The following is a 24804-nucleotide window of genomic DNA, read 5'->3' as shown; positions in this document are numbered from 1 at the left end:
GGCGGGGAGTTAGAGACCCGCCCCCGCGCAGAGCTGAGAGTTGCGCTGCGCGGCTCCGCCCCTCTCCGGCCCCGCCCCCCGCGGTTCCCCGCAGCTCCTCCTCTCTCTCATTGGCTGAGACGTAGACCCTCCTTTTTGGCCAATGGCCGCCGCCGCGGCGCGACTGTCCGCGACCTGATTGGCTAGAGGCTCGCAGAGTGGCGGCTAGTAGGCCAATGAGGAGAGGCAACTCGATGAATGGCTGGCCCGGGTGGGGAAGGCAGGAGGCGGCGATCCCGGCGGAGGGGGCCGTTCGCCAGCTCCGAGGCAGAAAGTGCCACGACTCCACACGCGCGCACGCAGCCAGCGAGCGGCCGGAGCGGACGGCGGACGGGGCGGACGGCGCTGGGGTCGCGGTTTGTGCAGCTGCTTAGGGGCGGCTTCTCGGTGGAGGCTCGGCCGGCTCCTCTCTCGCGGTTCCGAGGCGGCGGCGGCTGCTCTTGCCCTCTCGCTCTCCCTCTCGCGTCTCCCGCTGCAGGTAAGAAACTTGGCCGGGCCCTGCAGCGGCGGCGGCGGTGGAGGCGCGCGGGCTGGGCCGTCGGGGCGCCGGGCCGGTCGCGCCGCGCCGCGAGTGACACGTCTCCTCGGCGGCCCCTCCCCCGGCGGCGCCGGCCCGCCCGCCCTGGCGGTGGCCGCGGCCCCCTCGGGTGGGACGGAGCTGCGTGTGCCAGGCCGAGCCCGTGCAGGGGCGTCGGCCGAGCGCGCCCCTCGGGGTGGATCCCCCGGCCGGCCGGCTAGGAGCTGCGACGGCCCCGCGGCGCGACGTGGCGACCCCTCCCTCTCGGCCGGGCCGTCGGGCCGGCCCGCGCGCTCCGAAGTTGGGCTAAGAAAGTTGGCGGCGGGGCGGGGCGGCGCACAGCTGGCGGAGGAAGGGGTTAAGTTTCGGGAAGCCACCGGATGACGTTGCCGGGCCGGAGTCCGGGCCGGAGGGGGTTGGGGGGGCGGAAGGCGGTGGGCCGGCCTGGGACGAGGGCTGAGACTGGATTGGCGACGCGGGGCCCAGAGCCCTGGGCTGCGGGCTGTGGCCACTGGACACGTCGGCGGCCCCGACGGGGCGGGCGGGGGCCACAGGGCTCGCCGCGGGTGCCGTCCGGGACTGGCCGTAGCAACTTCCCTGAGTACGGGATGAGTCTCTCTGCTCCCCCTGGCGGTAGGGCCGCAGCACCGTTTCCCGGAGGGTCCTCGCGGAACCGGCACGAGGGTGCCGGAGCTGGCCTGGGTTGGGGCCACCCGGGGTCCTGCCTGGCCTCTCCTTCCCGCGCCCACGATGAATGGACCCGTGGTGCCAGGCCTGGGCGGAAGCCGGCACCTCCGGCCCGGCGGGCCAAGCGTGCTGGCACTGAGCCCGCCGTCTGTCCTGGCCCGCCAGGCTCCCTAGCAATGCCCGGGGAAAGGAGACCGGCTGGCCCGCGCCTACTGCGGGCTGTGCAGGATGCTTCAGGGACTCTTTCCCGTAGGTGTCACTCTTGGTGGACGGTTGCTAACCAAGTGGTTTCACTCAAAGGTGTTCCATTTCCCCATCTGATAAAACAGGGTTCCTGCTTGTCTCTGAGAGACAGCAGTGGAGACCCAGCACATGTAGGGAGTAGCCAACTGGTATTGACTGTTCTTGTGGGATGTGTGTTTAGGAACGTGGGAGACAAGGGAACAAGGTGGAGTCTGACTTGCACTGTGAACCACTGCAGAAGTCACGCACCTGAGTTTCAGCCCCTTGAACACTGGCGGGTCATGTCTCCTAACCTCTGAACCTGAATTTCCTTATCTCTAGCCTGAAGATAGTACCACCCACTCACCACTGGGGTCAGGGGAACTGAGCAGGAAGTGTGAGATCTTGTGCAAAACAGAGGGCAATTTGGCAATAATTCCTGAGGTCAGAGGTCAGGACTGGGAAACACCAAGGAAATGAAACTTGGAAGGATCCCTAGAGCCTCCCACGGCTCTATTTGCTAAGCTAGCTGTTCATTTGCTTAAAGCCTAATGGTGGGGGTTGGGGTCCTGGTGGAATTGTGAGTAGAGGCTCATACTGTAGGCCGAAGAACTGCACGTCGGACACGGCCTTTCACAGTTGAGTATTCTCTCACCATCCACACCACTTCCTTCCATTTTTTTCTAACTGTTCTTGTTTGTCTTAACTTCCTGAACTTAGAGAAATTTCTGGGATTTGCTGGGAGTTGTTTTAATGTAATGTTACTGAACTTTGTAAGGTCAGCCCACTCTGGTCTGCCAACTTGTTTGTCTTTAGAAGCAGCTTCCTGTTCTGAGGGCCTGGAGATGCCACTTCCCTTCTGTACAGGAGGAAAGGCACCAAGCGCTCAGCACAGACCTGTTGGTTTTCCATCTAAATGCCAGGGCAAGTCTGGATTGCTCGCCTTCTGGCCTAGTTGAGGCCTACAGAAGACCAAGATTAGGGGATGAGGGTCAGAAGAGATCTTGAGGTTTGGGATCCGCGGGTTTGTGTGAAGCATAAGCTATAGCAGAACTTTGTTTCCATATTTAGGACTTGCGCTCCAATTGTCTTCCTGTTCTAAGTAGAGTGATATTATAATGTATGGATAATTTTTGTTGACAGGAGACATTTTTCTTTCTTCTTTTTCATTTCTTCCCCCCCCCCCCCTTATCCTGCTCTCTTCCCTCCCTTTTTCCTTTCTCTCTGCAGTTTTTCAGGACAGAGTCTTAGGTATTCCGCCTGTCCTCCATGAGGTTTGGACTGACCTTGAGTGCCTGGCTTTCTTACCTCTACCTCCCAAGTATGGGATTACAGGTGTGCACATGAACACTCGGCTTGATGGAGAGTTTTAAATAAATCCTGATCGAGTCACATCCGAGCAATTACGCTCTTTGCCGAATGAGCCCTAAGTCTATATGCTATGATGATTACACAGCACCAAACTCAGGCTAAATGGTTGCATGCAAATGATTTAATTGGAATATTGGATTATTGTGTACCGGGGTACCTTTTAAAAGCATAGGAGTCCAGACTCTTACTCCCCAGAAGCCGTAACTAATAGACACATGACAAAGGGGTAGAGCCAACAGTTCTTGTGATTTTCCTTGTCTAAATCTTGCTTCCAGAAGGAAAACATCCATCGTGCTATCCCTCTATAAATTCCAGGCCTACGATGGGGAAGGCTTCTGAGTTTCTCTCTCCAATGAGCCATACAAACATGGACTGTCTGGCTCCTGGAGGAAGCCAAGATTGGGGGTCTTAGGAGTTTGAAGTCCTGGTTTCTGTAGTTCATACTGATTAGAAAGACTGCTATCTCATGGTATAAAGAGTCTGGATCCAACTTAATTTTGAAAGGCTTGCAAGTTAGAGTCAGATGCCACACTGCTGTGATTTTAGACACAGTGTGCCCAGATTTAGGACAGGGATGGTTGTCCCCATTCAGTACATGAGAACCTAGAAGCCCAGCAGAGAAGAAAGTTTGGGAATCTGCTCCTGTTGCCAACTGCTAGGTGACATTGGTCAAGCTTTTTGAGCAGGCTGTGGGGTCACACGTCTGTCTTGCTGAGACAGTGATTACCCAAGGGAGGAGGACACGAAACTAGAAGATCAAAATGAGTTTTAGTGACAAGGTATAGAGTCAGTAATATTTGGCAGTGCAGGAAGGCACTTGGTATTTTATTCCTTTCTGAAAAGTCTTTGTTCTGGGCTTTTAGACTCCATACATACAAATAAATGAGTGACCCCTGAATTTGTGTGAAGTTGTTCACAACAGCGTCGTCCGTACTGTTACTGCGTGGGAATTAAGTGCGGTAACTGTTGAACCGTCTGCTTCTTAGCCAGATCACAGATGCTGAGCAGTTGGATGCAGACCTGCCTCATCCGAGTTGTCTTGGCAACCTTGACCAGGCAGCACAAGGAAAGGTTCAAGTCCCTGTTCCTCCTGATGACATGAAAACACAATAATGTTGAACTAGGCCAAGTGTCCATTTTGTCTGCCGAAACAGATGCTGATTGGAGGTTAAGCACTTGGTGATAACTTGTCACCTTTAGAAAACACTAGTCTCGGAGGCTGGAGAGTTGGCTCAGCAGTTAAAAGCCTATGTTCTTTCTGCTGAGGACTGGGATTGGTTCCTAGCACCTATGTGGTTGATCATAACTGCTCATTTCTCCAGCTCTGGGGAGCTGATGTATACTGCTGATCTCTGGACACTAGATACATACATGATGCATGTAAATACATGCAGGCCCTCATACATAAAATAAAGATAAATCTATAAACAAAAATCCCAGTCTCAACTCAGTGTGGATATGTGGAAAAAGGGGTAGGGCAGGAGGCCAGGGACCTTTCCCTAGAACTACAGCATGAAGATGGCCCTATGTACCAGACAGAAAGAAGGAGTAGGCATTAAATAGACAGTATGCAGCTTGTGAGTGAGTAAGCCTAGGTGAGGAGGCTGCTAGCGTTGTGGAATATTAACTCGGGGACTTCCTAGGAGATTGTTTTCATAGGCAGGCAGATTCTGAATGAGTCTCCTGAAACAGGCAAGCACACACCCAAGTTTAAGTCAGACTCACTTTCTGTTTACGTGTTGGAAGCACACGTCTCTCAGCTCTCTGAAATGAGCAGCCGCTTTATAGAGGGTGCTGTATAAATTATGTGTCTCTTATTTTAGCAAGGCTGGAATACCTGTCTGGGTCCAGCACTTTCACAGCCCAGTAAACCGGAATCTTCCTCTCTGCCTGTTGCAAGGTATTTCCTGAGCACTGCACTGACAGCTTGCAGGTCCTGTTATACTCCATATGGCTTTGAAAGCTCGCTGGGACTTGGGAAGAATTTTTGAATTCTTTGTTGTGATCATATGTCAGTGCTCAATAGACTGACAGAAAGCCCAAGTTTAAAGGAAATATCCAGTCATGGGGGCAACAAGTTATTATCTTGCTGGTCAGAGAGAAGGCCCACTGAGATTGTGCCAGAAGTCAACAGCTCTTTACAGTGATAACAGGCATCAGCTGACTCAGAAGCTGACTAAATGACCTTCTTGAACCCAAACCCTTAATTTTATACCCTAAGCCTGGGCAGGCTGTAAGCAGACATTGAAAGATTTTTTTTTCATTAAAATTTAGGTTTTTAAGACTTTTACAAGAATAGCGAGGATTTGGTCTGATTTCTTTGTGGTGTTTGTAAGCCTGTGGTCCTTTAGCAGCAGTAGATCTACCCTGGTGCATGTGCTGTGCCTATGCCTGGCTGTCCCTAACAATCTGGAGCTGCAGTAGGGCATGCTGTGGCTTAGGGTGCTATGAGCAGCCCCGGGATGGTGTTCGAATCCCAGGAACAAGGAGTATGACCTTTCCTACTTGGGCTTTAGTGTCCCTTCCTTGTAACCTGGAAGCAGGCCAGATGGCTATAACCAGGGCCACCATTGGGCCCTGTTTATCTGTAACCATTGCTCTCTCCTTGTAAATTCCGTCAGCTCAGCTATCTAAGGGAGAACCTGTTTGGCCCTTTTCATACTCTCTGCTGGTTCCACTCCATCCCTCTGTCACTGTCACCTCCAGCCTGTTTTCTAACTAGTCTTTGAGACGGTCTCCCAGTTCTGACTTCACCCATCTGCTAGACTGTTCCTCTGTGTCAGGTCCTTGGTCTATCTTGCCAGTGACCTCGTGGGCCCCATTATCCTTGTGCTTCTCTCCTGCCACTCTGACCACCTCTGCAGGCCTCAGGCTTATTATGTTCGCAGCAGGGCTTTGGGATGTGTTGCTTTTACCTGGGGAGCTTTTCCCAGAAGACACGCAGTTGCTTCCTGCCCTGCTTCAGATCTGTTGATCGTCTTGTTCAAAGTTGACAGATAGCCTTCCATCCTGCCCAACCTGTGCATAGCTCTCTCCTCACTCCTATTTGATATGTGTCCTGTATTTGTCCTGCCTATCATTGTCTCCACTGGAGCATAAACTCTGTCAATACAGGAACATTATCTGATTCATTTTCCCAGGTGTCCCAGGGTCTAGAACAGTTATGGCACCTAGTAGCTGTCCCTGCTTGCTGGGCTAATGGAGAGGCTTTTCCTGTGCAAGTCTATAATCATTTAGCTCAAAGTAGTCTGGATTCCTGGAGTATCAAATATAAATACAAAAACATCCCAGAGCCAAATGGGAGTGAGTTTTGGATTACCTCCAGTCTGGCTCCAGTTGAGAAATTGACAAGAACGTTGAGTGGCCCTGTCAAGCTTCATCAGCCCTTTGCTGCCCTTAGAGGCCAGAGGTGTAAATGATCCTTGGGGCAGGGAGGTGGGCTTGGGGGCCGGCTCTGTCCTGGGCTCTTGAGTCTACAGGACGGTCTTATAGCCTTGGACTGACCAAGCATGTATCTTCACTGCTGCTCCAGTCCCAGGAGGAATATTAACAGGGATCACCCACATTTCCCAGGATACAGCAGGGCCTGGGTCAGGCCTGCAGAGGAACTGACCAGTCTGTCTAGGAAACAAAACATTTTTAGTTTGAATAGTGTGGTGGCTTTTTCTAAAAAGCTTTGAATTCTATGCTTGAGAATAAAAGTGTGCTGCAGCAGTAGGAGGGAGAATTTCTTCTTGTAGCTGGCATGGTGTTTTCCCTTCTCTTGGTCAGACTGAGGAGTTTTGTCAGGCTGAGGAGTGAGGAGTTGATGAGATTGCATCCTTGCTTCCCCTCATGGCAGTCATGGCAGTGTCTCTTGTTCTAGAGTCCCTGTCCTTTGTGGTGGGAATATGTGAATGACTCATTTGATAATAGAAGGGTAAAAGGCCTTGTCCATACCCATGTTTTCTAGAACTTCTCATTCAGTGCTTAAAAATACAGTTCAGCTGTATTGAGACCAACTGTGTTTCCCTGAAGACTGTTCCTGAGTAGGAATTAGATGTAGCTTTATTCCTCTTGGCTGTATTTTTTCCTGTAGTTGGTTTGTACTGTAGTTACAAAAGTCACTTCATAGTAATCACAGTGACTGAGAAAAGGAAAGAGATGAAGGGTAAGTGAATTATTAAAACCTTTAATGAAAAGTCTTATAGTGACGTGTCAAGGGACTTCTCTAAGGCCTACTTCAGTTGTGCCTTTGAAGCCCAGCCACTCCTCACCATTACAAGTTGCTTCCCTGGTAAGTTGGGTGATCCTGGGCCACCTTTTGTACTGTTTTAATTTTTAAAGACAGTGAAGAGAACAGAGCAGTAGGCGAGGCTAATGAAAATCACTGGGTACTCTAGGAAGGGGACACCTTCTTGACTGAGCTCCCATTAGCATCTCTCTGCAGGCAGCAATGTTCTGTTCGCTTGCTAGAGCTGGAAAGGATCAGTAGCAACAGCCCTTCGTAACAGATTCTTTAGTTTGTCCCTCTTTCAGGATGCATATTTTTAATTATTTACTGAAATAATGTGCTTGTACTTGAGCCACAGTGAAGTACTTATTTAAGCTGCATACCTTGTTTAACTAGTTCTCTTTGTGTTCCTGTGTTCCTTTATAGCTTTTCTTCAAGGATACCTGCTTTCCTGTTTATCCATCAGAGTCTTTGCCAGTGTTTGAACATAATGGAAGTGGATCACGTGACACATGCTCATTTGTCTTTCCCTTGGTGTGTATGTAAGATTCATCCGAGTGGTTGAGATAGCTCTGGTCCATTCATTTGCTCTTGTTTCATCCAGTGTGTGGCTGTATCACGGTATCTGGCTCGCTTCCAGGGAGGAGCTGTTGTGGATGAATAACCCTGGCATAATTGGTCTCACCCTGACTTTTGGTTAGCATGCACACATGTTTCTATTGGGTCTGATATCTAAATCTGGAATTGTGGGCCATAAAGAGGCATATGTTCAGCTTTAGAGAAAAGTGCCAGACTTTTCTTTGAAAGTGCTTGGAGTAATTTATACTCTTACTGCAGTATCTGAGAGCTTAGGGTATATTATAAAATGGCTGACTTTTAGAAAAGGACTTAAAGTGAAGTTTGAATCACCACTGATAATAAAAAGAGTTAATTCCACGTGCTAAAGGTTCTCTGTCATTGGAGGTGGGACTGTGGGACCAATAAAAATGTGTTGATCAGAGTGGGCCATTGCAGAGAGCTCTGTCAAGGGGGCGGGGCTGTTGATGCTCTTCACCAGAAAGCCCAGCGGGAAAGCAGCTCCTCTGGGGCATTGAAGGAGGAAGTGAGCAGTCCTTCCCAAATGAGCCCTTCTACCTGGGGATTTTATAAAAAGTGAAGGAACAGACATTTCTGGGTTAGAGTACTGGTCTAGCTCCAGGGGTTTGTGATGGGAGTGGAGGTGGGGTGGGGGGGATGAGAGTGGGAGAGGGGAGACCCCTGTAGGATTTCCTAATTCCTCACCCACTAATCTGCTATGGAGTACAATATTCCCCTATCTGTGAGGGAGCTGTCCCTAGATCTCCATTAGATGCTAAAGTTGCAGATAATGCTGAACTCTATATGTACTTTGTTTTCTCCTTTAGATACCTAAGTCGAATTTATAAAATAGGTACTGTGAGCAATAAACAAGAACAATTAATTAATGATAAAGTTCAACAGTTGTAACAGTATACAGTAAAACAGTTATTTGACTGTCCTACAGAAATCGTAACTACACCGAACCCACATTTCTGGTAAGGAAGTGAGGTCAGCCCATGCCTCCATGGTGTAGCAAGTGAACTGCTTGGCCAGCAGTTATTGAAGCCCCCAAAAGTAAAGCCACAGATAAAGAGGGACTTGGGGGTCCAGCTCTGGATCATTTCCCTGGCCCAGCTGGCCTTTTTGCCATGTGGCAATATAATCTTTCTTTTCAATTTAGTGACAGCCATGGCAGATAGATATAATGGAAGTGGCACCAGGTTTCTAGTGATAGAGGTTGTCTAGGCCAGTCTTCTGACTGGGATAAGTTCTGAGTAAAAGATTTTAAAATGACTCCTGAAAGCATAGGTTGTCTCAGAAGCTCATAAGTAGGGGGTATCTAGGAGGCCAAACACAGCCCTGTAGAGCTTTTAGCAAGCTTGACAAACAGTAGTGTTTCTAGGGACAAAGGGCAGAGATCAGTGTGGGCAGCATGGTAGGAAATGATCGTAAGAGCTTCAGCCACCCAGGCCTATCGAACCTTTAGGGAGAAAACAGATTGGTATTAAACAAATCTCTGAGTCCAGAGTGTAGCTGAATGGTTAACATTGAGGAGACCCTGGGGTCCAACCTCTGCATGGCAGAAAGAGACAGAAAACAAAAACATTTTTTCTTTTAACCCTAGGATAGGAGAAAGCACAGCCTGAAAGTGGAAGTCACAAGTCTCTCATGTAGGTCTTAGGACATGATGAGAAGTTCAAGCCTGTTTAAGATTCTGAACTTTAGAGGTGACCAGACAGTGCTTCTAGGCCAGTTCTTGAATATTGAAAGATCACACTTCTTTTCTGGACTTCAAGAACCCCAAGGCATGATTGTAAGAGGAACCATGCAAAGTTCTGTAGACAAAGACCAGCAGGAATAACCCTATGAAAACAAGGTAGCATTATTGAAAATGATTTGAGTGCTGTCACTTACTGTGCTGAAAGTAATAGGCAAGGTTTAAATAGACACAAGTAACCGAAACTGTAGAATGAGCTAGCACGTTCGAAAAGGGCCAAGTACAACCTACAGGTATAAAAAAGTTTAATAAATTGTAGTAAAAATAAAACAGGTGGGTCCAGTGGCTGATTAGATCAGAAGAACTGAATTGGAAGGTAGAGCAGAAGAAAATTCCTACACATCACTGGAGAGCCACCGACAGGTGGTTTATAGGAGAAATGGAAAACCAAGGGGAGCAGACTGAGCGGTGTGTCAAATTACAGCTCCAGGGGGAGAGAGTGGAACACCCAGTGTAGCTGATAATCACAGACATGAATGAGATACCCATCTTTTCAAAAATCTCCAAACAACCCAGAGTAAAAAAATAAAGTCTACATGGAGGTAATTCATGATGTAGCTAGAGAAACACTTGACAGTAGGTGAGAAAGATCACTTTAAGACAGAAGCAAGACCATTCCTAGATCATCAGGAAACTCCTGGAGGAAAGTGAGGCAGGGAGGAAAGGCATGAGGGAAGGAGGGGTTAGCATGTGAACGATCCTTAACAAATGCCAGGATGTTAGTGAATCTGAAAAACTGAGATCAAATGCAGAAAGACTGTAAAGGGAAGGAATTAGTGGGACAGGATAAAAGTTTAACTTTTATGTCCCCTTAGTGTTAACTTTTTTCAAAGGTTGCCACTAAAGAATTAAAGGAATGGGTTAGTTGTATAATACTAGAAGGAGAAACAAAACATTCAGAATTAATCAACAAAGGCAAAAAGTAGCCCAGGACAGAGGGCTACTAGTGTTAGGCCAAATGCAGATTTAAACCCCAGTGTATTAACATTCATATTAAATGTCAATTACCCAAACACTCAGTGAAAGCATAAAGATACTGTTTGTGCTGAATGTTAAAAATACAGCTATCCACTGTCACAGATGAAATAGTTACAGAAACACCACTAAAAGAAAGCCTGCATGAATGTGCTGGTGCTGTGTGCTAGCCTAGGGTAGCCTGAGCTACATAGAAAGGGCCACCCCCTCCCTTGCCCAGTCTTAAAAGAACAGAAAGAAAACTGATGTTATGTCAGTATTTTGAGAATAGACTTCAAGGCAGAAAAAAGCACGAGGTGATCATTTAGCAGCTTTTGGCTGAGATTAGGTGTCGGTTCAACAACTCACGCATTTTTACTTATAAAGCAGTTATTACTACATGTGTACCTGGTGAGAGGACGATTTGTGGGGTGAGTTCTCCTCTGGGTTCCTGCCTGCCAGGCTCACTGCCCAGTGAGCACCTTCACCAGTGAAGCCTTTCACTGGCCCTGTTGGAGCTTCTGAGTTAGTGTGATCTCAGTGTTTACAGTGAAATGGTCAAACATACGTAGGAAATGGTCTAATTTATAACCATAGTAGAGAAATTTCAGTGATCCTATAACTAATGGACAACTTTGGATGGATTAATGAAGAATGCAGTCTGTATGTGACTATATAAAAATAAATCCACAGTCGCATAACACACTTTATAGTGTTCAGATGGCTGTGTCAAGGGCCTTACAGTCACTCCAGTTAAATCAGAAATAGGAATAAAAAGATAAGTAGAAAATCACCGTGTATTTGGAAATTTGAAAATACTTCTGTTTGTAGGTCATAAAGTAGGGAAATATAAAATGTTTTGACAGCAATAAAGAAAGTGCTATGTATTAAATTTGTAGTATGTAGCTGAAATATTTTCTGACAGATTAATAACTCTAAACACATTCAAAGAGGGAAGAAGAAAATTATTGAGCAATGCATCTATCTTGTTGTAATGTATGCTAACTAGGATAAAAAGTAATTTCTTTAACCTGATTAAAAAAAAAAGTCAGAATAAGCCTGTGTCAGTTTTGAAGTAGTAGAAGGAAGAACAGAGGAAACAGAAAACATGCAGCAGGGCCACAGCCAGGATCACATCAGGGCCACAGCAAGGCCACAGCCAGGATCACAGAAGGGCCAAAGACAGGGACTCAGGCAGGGCCACAGACAGGGACTCAGGTAGGGCCACAGCAGGGACTCAGGCCTCTTTAGAAGAGATGATGGACATTGGCAGATGTCAAGCAAAACCATGAGCAAGGGACAAACAAGCCATGGGAAGTACATAGAATGGGTCTTCCCTATGGATACAGATGTTGAAAGGACAAGTGGTATTTATGAAGAGCACACTAACTTATTTAAATCAGTTCCATTGGTGCTTTTCTAAAATAGCCAGGTGCAATGGCGTGTGACTGTGTCCTGAGCATTCGGAAGGCTGAGGTTGAAAAGGTCTTGAGGCCAGTCAGGCTATGTAGTCTTAAACAATTTTAATAGAAAGGGAGGAAGAAAGATACATTACTCATCATTCACAGCTTGTGTTTTACAGGTTAACATGGCAAAAATTTTGCATGTTGTGACAACACTGATACATTTTTAGAAAATCGAATTTATCAGTATTAAACGCAGGTGAGGGAAAACTGGATGTTCCTGTAATCAGAAGGAAATGGATCCACAAGTAATACTCATAACGAAGATACCAGGCCAAATGCTTCTACTGGTTTGCCCTACCAAGCATATGAAGAGTTAACATTCTGTTTTTTCTCAAACTTAGGAGACTGAGGCAGCGGGGTTGGTTATAGAGCTGCTCATTCTGATGTCAGCTGACCTTGTTCTCTAGGAATAGTAGAAGGGAGGAGATCATTGTTATCTCACACCTAAGAATCAAAGCCAAACCCAGCAGTGCATAGAACGACAAAATGGTGCGTATCCTGGGACTTACTTTAGTGTTGAAAAATAAGTGTATGTTCATCTCCCATTCTGACAAATTACAAGAGTAAACTAGTGTACTCATCTTAACAGATACCAAGAAAATATATGCTAGCTCGCCATGGAATCACGCAGACTAGGGATACAAAGCAGCTTCTTTAACCTGGAAAGGATTTCTACAGAAAGTCAGTAGGCATCGCCTCCATGAGGCACCTACAATTGTCCCTTTGATATGAGGAAAGACTGCTGTCCTCCTCTGAGGTGTTGTCCTACTCTGCAGAATTTCAGGGGACAAAAGAGCAGAACATGTCAAGATTGGAAAAAAAGGAACAAACTGCTTTCTATGATTACAGATACAGAAAACTAAATAATCTAAGGTGTGTCACTAGAATTAGGCAGAATTGCTCAGGAAAACAGTAACCGCTAGAAAATCATTCACATATTTGCATGCCAGCCAGCAACAGACAGGGAACCTTAGCGACCATTCACAGGAGTAAAAACTGAAGAGCAAAAAGCATCTCTCCATCAGGACGCAAAGCATTCTTCTCCATCAGGGTGCCTGTGATTTTTCTCTTTGGATTTATTGATATGAGTGCTGGTTAACAAACACCTGACAGAAGAATATTTAGTAGTCCTCCACAGCTCTGTCTACTGAGGTCTGATACTGATTGGCTAGTGCAGTGCCTTCTGGTCTCTACCGTCTGGGGATAAATGTCTACTACAGTAAGAAAACTGTGGGCCAGTTGTCTGTTTTGAGGATTCTTGATCTTGTGTTGGCCTGTTGTCTTCCTTAATTAAGTGGAAGCTGGTGTCTTCTTGTAAACTCCCAGAGGACTTAGGTCTATTCAAATACCTACTTTTTCAAATACTTTTTAAAAAGGAAACACAAAAGCTTGTTAATTTTTTTTAAAAACATTTCCCCTTAGGCATAGAAATTGAATCCGAAATGGCTGATGATTGATTAAGCAAGGCTTAGAGTATATTTCTATTTTTAGTGGTTCAACTCTGTAAAATGAATGACATTGTTTCTTTAAAGTAGGAAGTTACTTTTAACACATGAAATAAATTATTTCAAAACCCTACTTGTAGTTGCTACATTTTCTGTTTTTTGTTTTTTTAAACAGGTTATATTTAAATTTTTAGATGCCAGGCCCTGTTGCTTCTTTGTAAACACTAGTTAATGTTAATGGAGTTGCACTTCATAGGGAACAAAGAGATTGCAGGATAGTGAGGGGAGTGACTGAACCCAACCTGACTTGATTTAGGGATGTTGTTGGGTGGGGTGTGGGCAGCTGATGGAACAGGAATTTGAGATAGGAAGTAGGGACTCACACTTAACTATGCCCTGATCTTCTGAAGGGCTGTACCCTCCAGGAAAAGGCAGGCAGTTTTCTAGTTATAGTAGCAAGAGGAGACAGCAGGAGACTGCTGTGTCCTGAGGCAGGGGGACAAATTTTCAGCAGTCCCTGATACATATAGCAATCAGTCCATGGCTGGTGACTCCCTTCAAGGCCTGGTTGAAGCAAGGATAAAATGATTTTTAGAGGAAAGTTGCTAAAGAATTGCCCCCAGTAAAGCCCAACAGAAAGGTAGTGAAGAACGCAGACAAACTTCTGAGTAGTTGGATAAGTGTAGCCCCTCAGAGCAACAGTAATTAGTGGAGATGCACATAGTGGGGGCAGCAAGGACTAAGGCAACAGATTTAGAGCTTTTTAGGTTCTCCTGTTGGAGCAGGGGCAGGAGGGGTGGAACTGAGTCAGTATGGTCCTTAGGGAAACAGGAGTCAGGAACATTTCAGCTAGAAATGTAAAGGAGCCAGGTGTGTTGATACATCCTTCCCTTTAACCCTAGCACTGGGAGGCAGATCTCTGAGTTCGAAGCCAGCCTGGTTTATCTAGAGTGTTCCAGGCCAGCCAGGAATACATATTAAAATCGTGTCTCAACAAACAAATAAATATTAACAGGAACTCAGTTCAGAGAAGTACAATGTTTAACCCCTAAGCTATTAAGCAAGAAAGACTAGTACTTGAATAATCAAACATTTGGAAGGGGTGGGGGTGTAAGTAAAGAAACGCTGTCATCCATTGGCACCACAAGATAGAACGACTGAGTCGACTGTACAGAAATCACAGTTCATGTTCGTGGACAGATCGCCACTGGGATTAAAATAAAATCCAGCTATGTGCTAGTTTTAGGAGTAACACTTAAAATATGGATACAGAAAAGTTAAATAAAGAGAAAAGTTGCAGTCTAATACTAATCTTGCAAGAGTTGGAGAAGCTTTGAAAATAATCAGATAAACTAGAATTTAATAAAAACAAATTATTAGTATATTGAAGAGGGTTATTCTCAAATGGGAAGAGAACTAGCTACTTAACCAGGAAGATGTTTAATTGTGATTTTATATCCTAACAAGGTGGTCTCAAATAAAATAAATCAATAGAATCCAAGAAACAACAGAGAAGCCTGTGAGCACAGAGGAAGGGTGAGGGCTCTCAACAGCTATCTGATTAGTAAAACCTAGCAGTAAGAGAGGGAGGGATGTTAGATCACAGTTAGAAATATGGACGTTTACAGTGAAGTTAAAATTAGGATTTGTCCAAGAAAGCTGAAAAAAAAAATTAGGATTTGTCTGTGATAATTCAATCCCTTCTGTATGTTAGAGAAATTAAATGCATTGCCATACCACAAGTCAAAGAAATACATGGGGATTTAGAGATTAAACAGTAATGGAAATGTTCTTTATAGTTGTAGGGCGAAGCTGTTGCCTTACAAGTATTTGCTACCAAGAGAGAACCCGGAACCAGCATAAATTCATGCCAAGAGGTTGGAAAAACAGCGTAAACCAGTGGATGATGGCGGGAATAATGAGATAGAATTGGATCACAGTCATCCTCAGGTCATCTCAGTGGTTACCCCAGGGTTCTTCCTGCCTTCTCTCTCTAAGAACAGCTCGCAACACCCAGCTTGACAGTAGCTCTCATCCTGTAGTCTTCTAAACTTACAGAGTTACATAAACTGTCCCAGTGCACAGGAGTGAAGGGCTGAGCCTAAGCTCATTCAGTGACAGTCTAGTGGCCTGCTACCCAGGTGACACGGTGAGAGTGACCCGATTTCTCTTCTTTTGAAGATCAAATCTAGAGACGTTATTTAAAAAGAATTTCTGTCATGTTTCTGTTTCAGATACCCAAAGTTAAAACATGGTCTAAAATTATTAAATGGAAAATTCTAGAAGTAATTAATCACTTTCACATTTTATGTCATTCTCATAGTGTTAAGAGCTATCCCAGGACATGAATTGTCCCGTTACCTAGTGTATACACTACCTGCCCCTGAATCTGGGTTATCAGATACACTATGGTAGAATTATATGACTAATTGTTTAATTATGGCCCTCAATGTCATCAGTGGTATTATATTATTATAATTATTTTATTGTTGTTTTTGCCTTTTAATGTAGCTAGTTTATAAGTTAAACTATCATAGGTATATATGTCTATGAGAAAATATAGTATATACATATAGGGTTCAGTACTATGTGTTAGGATTCCCTTAGACTCTTGAAACTTAGTTTTAGCAGATAAAAGGGAGCTACCGTATTATAATTCAATATATTTTACATTAAAGGAGAAAAGTGTCAAACAATATGAGAGTTTCCCAAAGTCGTACTCCTTTTTAGAATGGTGACTGAGAAGATGGCATACACCATTTAACTGGAGGAAAGGTTTTACCAAACAGTAAGACCTGAGGAGTGGGGAGGCAGGAACCTTCTGAGGAGGCTCCTGTGGTCAGCTCTATGTGGTAATGCCACACAGGAGCAAGAAATAGGACTGTATTTTTAAACCCTTGCACAGATAGTTTTCTATCAAGAAATCAAAGCAAATCTATAAACACTGCAATTTGACAAGAGTTTAGCATAATAAAAGCTGGGTGAATGATACATATATAAACATGAATTTACTGGTTGTGTGTAGCTGAGAGAATAAACAAAATTCACAAAATGTGCTTTTTCTCTAGGATACTACAAAAAGCAATAATTTTGACATTACAAAAACACGGAAGATGTTCATGGAGAAAAATCATAAAAATTTCTAAAAGCTTGAAGTAAAACATTGACACTAACATAATGCTGTAGAAGAGTTGCTCGTTGATGGGAGTCCACATCACAATGTCAGTCACAGTGTCAGTCCTCCCCATGTTCATGTAAATTCTGCATGGCTCAAATTAAAAGTTCAGTAGAAATTCCGAAAGGGAGAGTATAGGCTAAAAACTTGACATTAATACAGGGCTTAAGGAAATAGACCAGCAGAGCACATGAGAGAACCTGTCTGTGTCACAGAGAGGAGGAAACCAGGCAGGATGTGATGCTGTCGATAAAGCCAATGATGACTGCTGTCACTCATCTACCAGTGAGTTTATCCAGTGAGCTTGGCAGGTGAGTGTGCTGCCTCTGAGTTCTGTGTGCAGCTCTCATACTGAAGTTTAGACAGAAGTAATTGTGGACTGTGACTTCTGTCACCGTGGTCACCTCTAGGAACTGACTTCGAATGGCATGATGAAAGAGGTCCTTTACTCTGCTGAACATGCCACTACAGTTCTGTGTGAGTAGCATGGAATTTAAAACAGAGGCGTGGAAAGAGTATGACTGTTAGTATGTCATAGGAGCTCAAAGGAGTGAGCCACAATTATTTCTGTGTGAGCTTCAAAATAGAGATGAGCTAACAATTCCAGATGTCACCCTGGAAAATACCCCCAGCCCCTTTTTTTAAAATACCCTTTACATAGCAGTTATATATGTAGTGTTGTAATTTGTTTGTAGAGATAAATATTTATATATATCGTGAGCATGAACACAAGTAATAAGTGTTCTTTTCAAGAGCGTTGGCCTTTCTGGAAGAGGTGCATGTACACAGAGTCAGTCTGGAAAATGTTAGTATTTGACACACCTGACTGGTGGGTGGGGAAGTACTTTATTTTCCTTCTCACACTTCTGTGTATCTGAGTTATCAGCACTAGGTTACTGTCCTGTTTCCAAAATATTTTGACTAGAAGTGTTTCAGATGTGGACTTTTGTTTTTGCTTATGGGATATTTTAGGGATGAACTCCAGTCCAAACACTAACTTCATGATTCCTTTATATAGTATGCGCTCAAGGAAGTTTATCATTTTCAGGTACTTGCAAACAATGAAATTTACTTATTAGTTTATGTGTATGTCTGTATGCTGTATGAATTTATGTGCACTGTGTGCAGAAAGGAGCTCATCAATGCAAGAAGAGGGCGTCAGGGGGTTGGGGGATTTAGCTCAGTGGTAGAGCGCTTGCTTAGCAACCACAAGGCCCTGGTTTCGGTCCCCAGCTCTGAAAAAAAGAAAAAAAAAAAAAAAAAAGAAGAGGGTGTCAGTACTTTAACCCTGACTCACAGGGAGTTGTGAGCCGCCAGGTGGGTGCAAAGGACCTTAGTCCTTTGTAGGAGCACTTACTCTGAGCCACCTTTTTGACTCCCAATTTTAACCACTGAGCCATCTCTCTAAGCCCGGAATTTTATATATTTTAAATGTACCTGACTTAAATTTTTATTTTTTGAAATAGGATCTTGTTCTGTAGCTCAGGCTGGTCTTGAATTCAAAATGTTCCTATATCAGCCTCCTGAGTGCCCCTGGGATTGTAGATATGTGCCCCACACTTGGCCTGTGCCTGTGTTTGACTGAGACCATTACATAAAGTTTGGTGGAGAAATTTCCATTTTTGTACCATCTCTTGCTCCCAACTTTAAGAATTAGGCAAATTTCAGACTTTTGGATTGGAGGTGCTCAATCTTTACATTAAAACATTGGGAGATACCTAACTTGATAGAGTTAAACCCATTTCGGCCTTTATTTTCCTAACAAGTCATCTTGACTCGGAATACGTTTGGAGGCTTGTCATCTTAGCCTGTCTTCCCTGCTGGCTTTTCTGAGCTGCAGATGTTGTATACTGTAGAACAGCTAGAGAGTGGTAAGACACTTCAGACTGCTGTTGAAGGTCCTCTCCTAAAATCACCCTAGATCCCAAGTACCAAACTGGGCTGAACTGGCTTTGTCAGTTTGCATTTGAGCTAGGAGATACAGTCCACAGTCTACATCTGAAGAATTAAGAGCCTCCGTTTCCTGTTGTTCCCCAAAGCCTAAATCAAGAAGAAACAGCATTCTTCTGGGATTAAAAATGGTAGCAAGTCCCATTCAGCCAAGCCTGGGAGTGGTCCTTGGCCTTGGACAGCTTCCTGTTTACTTCCTTCTCTGGACCTTTATGGGCCAGTCTTTCACTTTGAATGTTTTAGCAATCGTAGGTACATAAAAAGTGCCTATTTCCCAGAAGTTTGTGGAAGTAACAGAATAGAAATTTCTATGGTGAAGTTGGATAGCGTATGGGTGGGCAAACATCTGGCCTGAATCAGCCCATGTAAGCATGGAGTAGATGCACTCTGGTCTCAGTAAGTACCATGAGCAGGCTGCAAGCATGAGCTAGTGACTCCTCTATTAGGCACACTAGCCTATGGGTTAGGAGTCTCCCAGGATGTGTTTGTGTCTACACTCATGGGGTGGGGGTGGGGAAGGGGGGGATTCCAACTTACAGTGATAGTTCACCATGGCAAACTCAGTTTGAAAGAAGAAGGGGATTATTATTTTTTTTTATTTCTATTTATTTGCTGCTTGCAGAAATACTGCCTTAGCTTTAAATGTTTTTGGTGTGTTTCTAAAGACTAAAGGCTTTTCTAAAGGCTTCTAAAGGCTTTTCATTTTCCCATGAAAGTTTTCTTTTAAAAAAATTCTAGTTCAGGAATTAATGGTAGGGATGTAATTTCTTTTTAAAGCTGCTTGTTCTGCAAAAGTTGGGACGACACATTGATGCTGTTGTGCTCCGTGTGTGCTGCAGGGGAAAGCGTTCACCCGAGTTTGCTTACCCTGATCCTGAGCTCCCCGTGGAGAATGTTGTGTGTCATGTCTGCCTGTGTGGAGTCACATTTAAGGCTGATTTTCCAACCTTGGCTTTTCTGTCTGAGCTGAGCAGTTGGAAGGCACGAGATTGCACAGAGCTCCATAGTCCTCAGCTGAGAATAGGCCTTGCTTTGTTGATGGCCCTTCACTGTGTCAGGGGCTGGTGACTGGTGCCAACTGCATCTCCACAAGAGGCCACCCCTTGAGTGCATAGTTGTCAGGAGGCCACTTGGTGTTTATGGAGCTGTGGCCTAATGTAGGTCTACCTCAGGATAAGGTGGTGTTCTGGAGACTGTTGTCTGCATAGGACATCTGGTTATACTCTATTTTGTGCACCTGAGCATGTCTTCGTCGGCAGAGTTCTGAGTAGCCAGCCCTGTAAGGCCTTGTAGGAGTTTTAGTCTCTACTCCTGGAAGGAAGGGCGGTCATCTGTGTCACATACTCTTCTGTGTTATATACTCTTCCCCTGCCCTCCTGCACACAAAATAGTCAGGAGTGGGCAGGCGCACGTTGTTTTGGTTTATTTTGGTTTTTTTGTTTTATACCCAGCCTACTAGGAGTGAGTTCCTGGAAAGGCTTATTTTAACAGCCTTTCTTGACTCTCAACTGGTGGGGGTGCTAACTATGACGTTGGATCAGATGTCACTCATGGTTTAGAGCTAGAAGTCAGAATCCATTTGGAATGTAAGTGCTGCCATGCCCAGGCTTCGAAGAAACGTGTGTGTGGCCTGGCCTTAGACTCTGTTTGCTGAAGCGATGACAGGGATGGAGTATTGGGCCTTGGTCCTACACAACCACACGTGACAGTTTATGGAAGGGTGAAAGTCACAGCCACCACAGTAATCACTGTGGAGAATGCTTGCTAGTTAGCAAACCCTCAGTGTGAGCATTTCCATCCTTCCTTAAGGGTCTTGTCAGGATAACACAAAGAAAAGGGTTTGCACTGTCAGGAGAGTGTCTCAGAATATGATACTGAAGTGTTTAAACAGTACCTTTCTTTAAAATGTCCTAATGTCTGTCTGGAGTCCCATCTCCTTCCTTTTCCCCTGTTAAAGAGGAACATAAATTGCACTGGCCAACTGAGTAGAGAGCCTAGACACAGTGTCCTTGTCTTTCTTACCTTTTCCCAATTATCCCTCCATCCCAACCTTTCCCTTCTACACTGGAGTTCTTTTATGTATACGAATGCACTGCTGCTGTCTTCAGACACACTAGAAGAGGAAGGACATCAGATCTCATTACAGATGGTTGTGAGCCACCATGTGGTTGCTGGGAGTTGAACTCAAGAACCTCTGGAAGAGCAGTCAGTGTTCTTAACCTCTAAGCCATCTCTCCAGCTCTCTACACTGGAGTTCTTGGTCAGTCTTTCTGATCCTCTTCGGAGGGGCCAGACTGTTTCTCCTCTCTAGTTCAGGGGATAGAACAGATGATGGCATTGACATGAGTTAAAAGTTTGGTGAAGTGGAACTAAGTCTGGGCTGTCAGACAGGAAGGATAAGCCCAGCTACCTCTGATCCTTTGCTCTTTGGTCATAGGCAACAAGAATGGAATACTCCATCCTCTAGGTTTGGTGGACACTGTCTGACAAAAAGCCTAGTGACACTGAGTGACACTGCCCCTTCTCCTGTGAAGTCCGAAGATGTGACATTCCGAACCTAGAATCTGATGGGCTTCATAAGACTTTGTGTTTCCCAGTATGGGATGGTAGGCTCTGTGACAGAGGAGGCGCTGCTGCAGAAAGGGTGTTATCCTGCACCAAGTTCTTGATGACTTTTCAGGATTGCAGTCCCAAGGGTCTTTGACCCTAGTATCTTTGTGTAGGGCTCTGGTCACAAAGCAGAGTGTGGTGTGCCAGGAGCCTGCTGGGAAAGCCTGTGGATCTGTTGGTGTTGACTGGGGTTTGTGTTGGTTTGTTTAATTAAACCAGCCGGTTTTACATTGAAGAAAAACATAAAAAGTACAGATTTCAGCCCAACATGAAAAATGAGAAGTTCTCTTACTTAGCTATATGTAGTGTCTGTGGCATATGCAGCCATATTACTTAACCTTGCTGTCTTTTCCATGTTGCCACTACTCCCTGTTGTTTCACTTCTGGTCAGCACTTGTGCTCATGAGTGATTTAAATGGGGCAGGTTCAAGGGGGCACCTTGAACTTGGGCTGTGGCCATGGGCTTTGGAGGCTACAAAACATTAGAAACTTGAGTTGTTCCCCTGTACCCCTCCATCCGCCTGTTCTTATCTCCAGCACTAAAAGAAGTATTGATATACTAGGTAAAAATTACCCATTTCTGAAGGGGTCAGGTAAGAAAGTGGAGCAAACATGGCTTTGCTCCTACTCTGAATTTAGTCTGAAAACGGTGAGAAATCTTAAGTTTGGTGATAAGGGATGAAAATTGTCTAGTTTTTCCATTTCTCCAGAAAGTAATCTACTTGTATGTGTTGGCAGGTGGAAAGCAAGCCAGCCAAGATGGATATCTACGACACTCAGACCTTGGGGGTTGTGGTCTTTGGCGGGTTTATGGTTGTTTCTGCCATCGGCATCTTCCTGGTGTCAACCTTCTCCATGAAGGAGACGTCATATGAAGAAGCCCTTGCCAACCAGCGCAAGGAGATGGCAAAAACTCACCACCAGAAAGGAGAGAAGAAAAAGAAGGAGAAAACCGTGGAGAAGAAAGGAAAGACCAAGAAAAAGGAAGAGAAGCCTAATGGGAAGATACCTGAACACGACCTGGATCCCAATGTGACCATCATCCTCAAGGAACCAATGCGCGTACCAGCTGTGGCTGTGGCTCCAACTTCAGTCCATTCCTCTGTGGGCCGTACCCCTGTAGCCACTGTACCAGCCATGCCTCAGGAAAAGCTGGCTTCCTCCCCTAAGGACAAAAAGAAGAAGGAGAAAAAAGTGGCAAAGGTGGAGCCAGCAGTCAGTTCTATTGTGAATTCCATCCAGGTTCTTGCTTCAAAGTCTGCCATCTTGGAAGCCTCACCCAAAGAGGTGCCTATGGTGGCTGTGCCCCCCGTGGGCTCTAAGGCCAGTGCTCCTGCCACCAGCAGTCAGGGCAAGAAGGGGCAGGGAGCCCAGAACCAGGCTAAGAAGGGGGAGGGAGCCCAGAACCAAGCTAAGAAGGGGGAGGGGGTCCAGAACCAAGCTAAGAAGGGAGAGGGGGCCCAGAATCAAGTTAAGAAAGGAGAGGGTGCCCAGAACCAGGCCAAGAAGGGGGAGGGGGCCCAGAACCAAGCTAAGAAGGGGGAGGGGACTCAGAACCAGGCCAAGAAGGGGGAGGGAGCCCAGAACCAAGGTAAGAAGGGAGAAGGGGCCCAGAACCAGGCTAAGAAGGGGGAGGGGGCCCAGAACCAGGCTAAGAAGGGAGAGGGGGCCCAGAACCAGGCCAAGAAGGGAGAGGGGGCTCAGAACCAGGCCAAGAAGGGCGAAGGGGGCCAAAACCAGGCCAAGAAGGGAGAGGGGGCTCAGAACCAGGCCAAGAAGGGGGAGGGGGCCCAGAACCAAGCTAAGAAAGGTGAGGGGGTCCAGAACCAGGCCAAGAAAGGGGTAGAAGGGGCCCAAAATCAGGGCAAAAAGGGGGAGGCAAACCAAAACCAGGCCAAGAAGGGGGAGGGAGGCCAGAATCAAACTAAGAAGGGGGAAGGACTCCAGAACCAAGGCAAGAAGGGAGAAGCAACTCAAAAACAGGACAAAAAAATAGAAGGAGCCCAGAATCAAGGCAAGAAGCCAGAGGGAACCCCAAACCAAGGCAAGAAGGGAGAGGGGGCCCAGAACCAAGGCAAGAAGGGAGAGGGGGCCCAGAACCAAGGCAAGAAAGGAGAGGGGGCCCAGAACCAGGGCAAGAAAGGAGAGGGGGCCCAGAACCAGGGCAAGAAAGGAGAGGGGGCCCAGAACCAGGGCAAGAAAGGAGAGGGGGCCCAGAACCAGGGCAAGAAAGGAGAGGGGGCCCAGAACCAGGGCAAGAAAGGAGAGGGGGCCCAGAACCAGGGCAAGAAAGGAGAGGGGGCCCAGAACCAGGGCAAGAAAGGAGAGGGGGCCCAGAACCAGGGCAAGAAAGGAGAGGGGGCCCAGAACCAGGGCAAGAAAGGGGAAGGGTCTCCTAACCAGAATATAAAAGTAGAGGGTATGCAAAACCAGGGCAGAAAAGCAGAAGGAACCCCAGCTCAGGGCAAGAAAATGGAGGCGGCCCAGAACCAGGGTAAAAAGGCAGAGGGGGTTCAAAGTCAGGGCAAGAAAGGGGAAGGGTCCCAGAATCAGGGCAAAAAGGGGGATGGAAATCCCAACCAAGGCAAGAAGGGGGAGGGGGCTCCCAACCAGAACAGAAAGACAGATACAGTTGCTAATCAGGGCACAAAGACAGAGGGTGTCTCAAACCAGGTGAAAAAGTCAGAGGGGTCCCCCAATCAGGGAAAAAAGGCAGAGGGAGCCCCAAATCAAGGCAAAAAGGTAGAAGGATCCCCCAACCAGGCCAAAAAAGTGGATGCAGCTGCCGGTCAGGGTAAAAAGTCGGAGATGACTCCTGCTCAGGGTAAAAATGCAAGCATGGTCCAGAGCCAGGAGGCACCAAAGCAAGAGGCACCTGCAAAGAAGAAGTCAAAGAAAAAAGGAGAGCCTGGTGAGTGTCTCTGCCTGCTCTGTGAGCTTGAAGGAAAGCTGTTCTCTGTGACTGATGGGTTGGCTTTCTGCTGTTGACTTTGTCTTCACCCAGATAGGGTACTGATGGTCGCTAGAGAGATACTCCACCAAGTCTGTCTTGAACTATTGAGCTCTTGGGGTTTATACAGGAGCAGGGGTGAGTGTTTACTCATAGGAGCATGCATAAGTCTAAGGGAGCTGTATCACCAGCAAGAAGCATAGCCCAGTGATGGTATTGGTTATGTAGCCTTGAGGAGGGGCCTCTGAGTCTTGGGCTTCCTGAGTTTTGTGAGCCTCCATCCTCTGCATGTGGGAGTGCTTCGTTTTGGAGGATGTAGGTACATAACATGGTGCCATCTGTGTCGGTCAGCTGCTACTGTAGTAAGGCTCTACAACAAGCATCCCCGATTCTGTTACCTTACAACAGCAGTTCTCTGCTTTGCTTCCTGTCTCTATGATTAGCTAAGGTTGGCTGATTTAGAGCCTGTCTGCTGAGAGGCTCTGCCCCCTGCTGTGCCTTAACTGAGTTGGCTCAGGGCTATTGGCATGTGTGAAGTCATTTGGAGATGTAGGCTAAAGAATCTGTGTCTCACAGGGGCAGAGGGCTTCTCAGAGTTGTAGCAGAGGCATAAGTCATTTTGATCAGTCACATTCAAGCTACATCTCATTCTTCAGGGCAAGTCATGTGAATGGTCCCCAGACAAGGTGCAGAGCACTCACCATGTCTCCAGTGAGGGACTGCACAGTGAGATGTGAGGAACAGTGTAGGCAGGGTAGCTTGGCAAATTTTCTTGAACATCTGGCTATATCTTGTCAGTCTGTTCTGTGTTCATACTTTACCTAATGTCAGCTTTATTGTTTTTAAGAAATAATGTTTCCTCCTTATTGC

The 24804-nt window shown here is 46.0% G+C and overlaps 1 protein-coding gene across 3 annotated transcripts in view; it reads left to right on the top strand.

The window, feature by feature from the left end:
• Positions 1–308: 308 nt before the first annotated feature.
• Positions 309–24804, top strand: part of Rrbp1 (ribosome binding protein 1) — a 62214-nt gene continuing 37718 nt past the window's right edge. For 2 of the 3 annotated variants that reach the window (XM_087652219.1, XM_087652218.1), the window contains exons 1-2: positions 309–517; positions 21723–23895. In XM_087652219.1, the coding sequence (XP_087508345.1) occupies positions 21744–23895 (2152 nt within the window). In that variant the 5' untranslated portion in view covers positions 309–517; positions 21723–21743. 3 annotated transcript variants of the gene reach the window in all.

Source organism: Rattus norvegicus, chromosome 3 (genome assembly GCF_021556685.1).
Source record: "Rattus norvegicus strain SHRSP/BbbUtx chromosome 3, alternate assembly SHRSP_T2T, whole genome shotgun sequence".
Lineage (NCBI taxonomy): Eukaryota > Metazoa > Chordata > Mammalia > Rodentia > Muridae > Rattus > Rattus norvegicus.
The sequence above is the reverse complement of the archived record's forward strand: the minus strand, read 5'-3'. Positions and strand labels throughout refer to the sequence as shown.